Source organism: Cyprinodon variegatus, unplaced genomic scaffold (genome assembly GCF_000732505.1).
Source record: "Cyprinodon variegatus isolate N-32 unplaced genomic scaffold, C_variegatus-1.0 Scaffold1578, whole genome shotgun sequence".
In the NCBI taxonomy this organism is placed as follows: domain Eukaryota; kingdom Metazoa; phylum Chordata; class Actinopteri; order Cyprinodontiformes; family Cyprinodontidae; genus Cyprinodon; species Cyprinodon variegatus.
The window spans coordinates 44,370-46,705 of NW_015152031.1; the positions used below are offsets into that span (position 1 = coordinate 44,370).

The window sequence follows — 2,336 nt, forward strand, 5'->3', positions numbered from 1 at the left end:
CCGGGGTCTATAATCCCGGTCTATAATCCCGGTCTGTAATCCGGGGTCTATAATCCCGGTCTATAATCCCGGTCTGTAATCCGGGGTCTATAATCCCGGTCTATAATCCTGGGTCTGTAATCCCGGTCTATAATCCTGGGTCTATAATAGCGGTCTATAATCCCGGTCTGTATTCCCGGCCTGTAATCCCGGTCTGTAATCCCGGTCTATAATCCTGGGTCTGTAATCCCGGTCTATAATCCTGGGTCTGTAATCCCGGCCTGTAATCCCGGTCTATAATCCCGGTCTCCTGTCTGCAGGGGATGAGCTCGGTCTACTTCAACAAGGGGGAGAACTGCATTGCTGCGGGACGGCTGTTCGTGGAGGAGTCCATCCATGATGAGTTCATCAGCAGGGTGGTGCGTCTACCTCCACATTAACGGGGGGGTTTCCAGGCTCCGCCCCTTTCTGCCCACACCTGGCAGACAGAAGCGTTTTGCTTCCATCTTTTATTTCTGTCGGTCTTTGAACGATTCCAGGTGGAGGAGATCAAGAAGATGAAGATCGGAGATCCTCTGGAGCGCTCCACAGACCACGGCCCGCAGAACCACAAAGCCCACCTGGACAAGCTGCTGGAGTACTGCGACACAGGTGTGAAGGAGGGAGCCACGCTGGTGTACGGGGGCAAGCAGGTGGACAGGCCAGGTAGGAGGCGGAGCTTACTGGGCCCGGGTGCCGAGGGGGAGGGACCTTCACTCTGCGTCTCTCCTTCTCCTGCAGGGTTCTTCATGGAGCCCACCGTCTTCACCGACGTGGAGGACCACATGTTCATCGCTAAGGAGGAGTCCTTCGGACCCGTCATGGTCGTCTCCAAATTCAAAGAAGGGTGGGTTAGCCGTAGCTTTCTGTCGTTACGGCGCGTCACGTATTAACCTGTCCTTCCCCTTCGGTCGGACACAGGGACGTGGACGGCGTGCTCCATAGGGCCAACGACACCGAGTACGGCCTGGCGTCGGGCGTCTTCACCCGGGACATCAACAAAGCCATGTACGTCAGCGAGCGGCTGGAGGCCGGAACCGTCTTCATCAACACCTACAACAAGACCGACGTGGCCTCGCCGTTCGGAGGCTTCAAGCAGTCCGGCTTCGGCAAAGACCTCGGTCAGTGGGAACGCTTACGTCTTTTCCTTCCTTTTCCGTCTGCTTCCAGGAAGCGTCTAACGTCTTCCTGTTTCGCCTCCAGGAGAGGACGCTCTGTCGGAATACCTCAAAACCAAAGCAGTGACTGTGGAGTACTGAGGCCGTTCCTTCCGCTGTCACCGGGATCTACCAGCAGCCGGAGGCGACTGGGCTCCTCTAGGGAATATCAGGCAGATGAGGAAGAACGGAGGAAGTTTCAGGCCTTCCTGTTATCAGGATGGAGGGAAATTCACCCTTCTCTCTTCCTTTTCTCAGCGCAGCACAAACCAGCCATTCTTCATCCTCAGACAAAGTGAATGTTTTTATGGCCCAGCGTGTCTGAGTGGGTTTTTAATCCGATCTAGCTCCGCCCCCTATGGAGTGAATACACGTCCATTATTATTGCAAGCAAAGAAAATCTTTTTTAAATAAAAAATAGTAAAGAAATCCAGGAATTAAATTACTAACATCTTACTCAAAAAAGGTTTTGAGGGGTTTCTATTTAGAATTTATTTTAAATTTTTCTTTTTCAAGAATTTTTTTAAAGATTTTATATCATTAGATTTTATTTATTTTTTCAGATTAAAAAGTTTTCTTTACTTCAAGCCAAACGCTCGGTGGCTAACGCCCAGCAGACCAATAGAAACGCGTTCGCTCTCCTCCAGAGGTGAAAATAATGCAAACATTTTAAACTCAATTCTTAAAACATTTGAAAAATGCAATACATAAAAAAAATTTGAACAAATAAAATGTTAAAACATAAAAAAAAGAAATAGAACAATTAAGAAAAATAATATTTGAGAAAAAACAAATATACGTTAATCTTTTATTTATGGACTAAAGTTTCTATATTTCCATTTACAAACTGTTGTCTGCTTGCACCAATAAGAGTTCACTCCATAGCCTCCACCGTCCTGCGGTCTGAGCGTAAAGCAAACGGCCGTTAATGAGGGAACAGTTAATGAGGGAACGCAGCTCGTTAAGGAAACCCTGAATAAAGGGCGGTTTCCATGTTTGATTTATTGTCCTTGTTGCCCCTTGATAGAATGGCGCCATGTGCAGAGAGCCACGCCTCCCACTGAGGGCAGCTGCAACATTATTTAATGACAAAGATAATATATCTAAAAGCTCTTAAAAAATACATTTTTACTTTTTTTTTTTTTCCTCCATGATTTTCTG

At 47.5% G+C, this 2,336-nt stretch overlaps 1 protein-coding gene across 1 annotated transcript in view; it reads left to right on the top strand.

Annotated features, from left to right (window-relative positions):
- LOC107103970 (mitochondrial 10-formyltetrahydrofolate dehydrogenase) overlaps positions 1–2,307 on the top strand; it is a 17,313-nt gene extending 15,006 nt beyond the window's left edge. Inside the window, exons 18-22 of the mRNA XM_015403844.1 lie at positions 300–398; positions 519–684; positions 760–865; positions 940–1,139; positions 1,222–2,307. Of these exons, the coding sequence (XP_015259330.1) occupies positions 300–398; positions 519–684; positions 760–865; positions 940–1,139; positions 1,222–1,277 (627 nt within the window). The 3' untranslated portion in view covers positions 1,278–2,307. The remainder of the gene's footprint in view (positions 1–299; positions 399–518; positions 685–759; positions 866–939; positions 1,140–1,221) is intronic.
- The last annotated feature ends 29 nt before the right edge of the window (positions 2,308–2,336 follow it).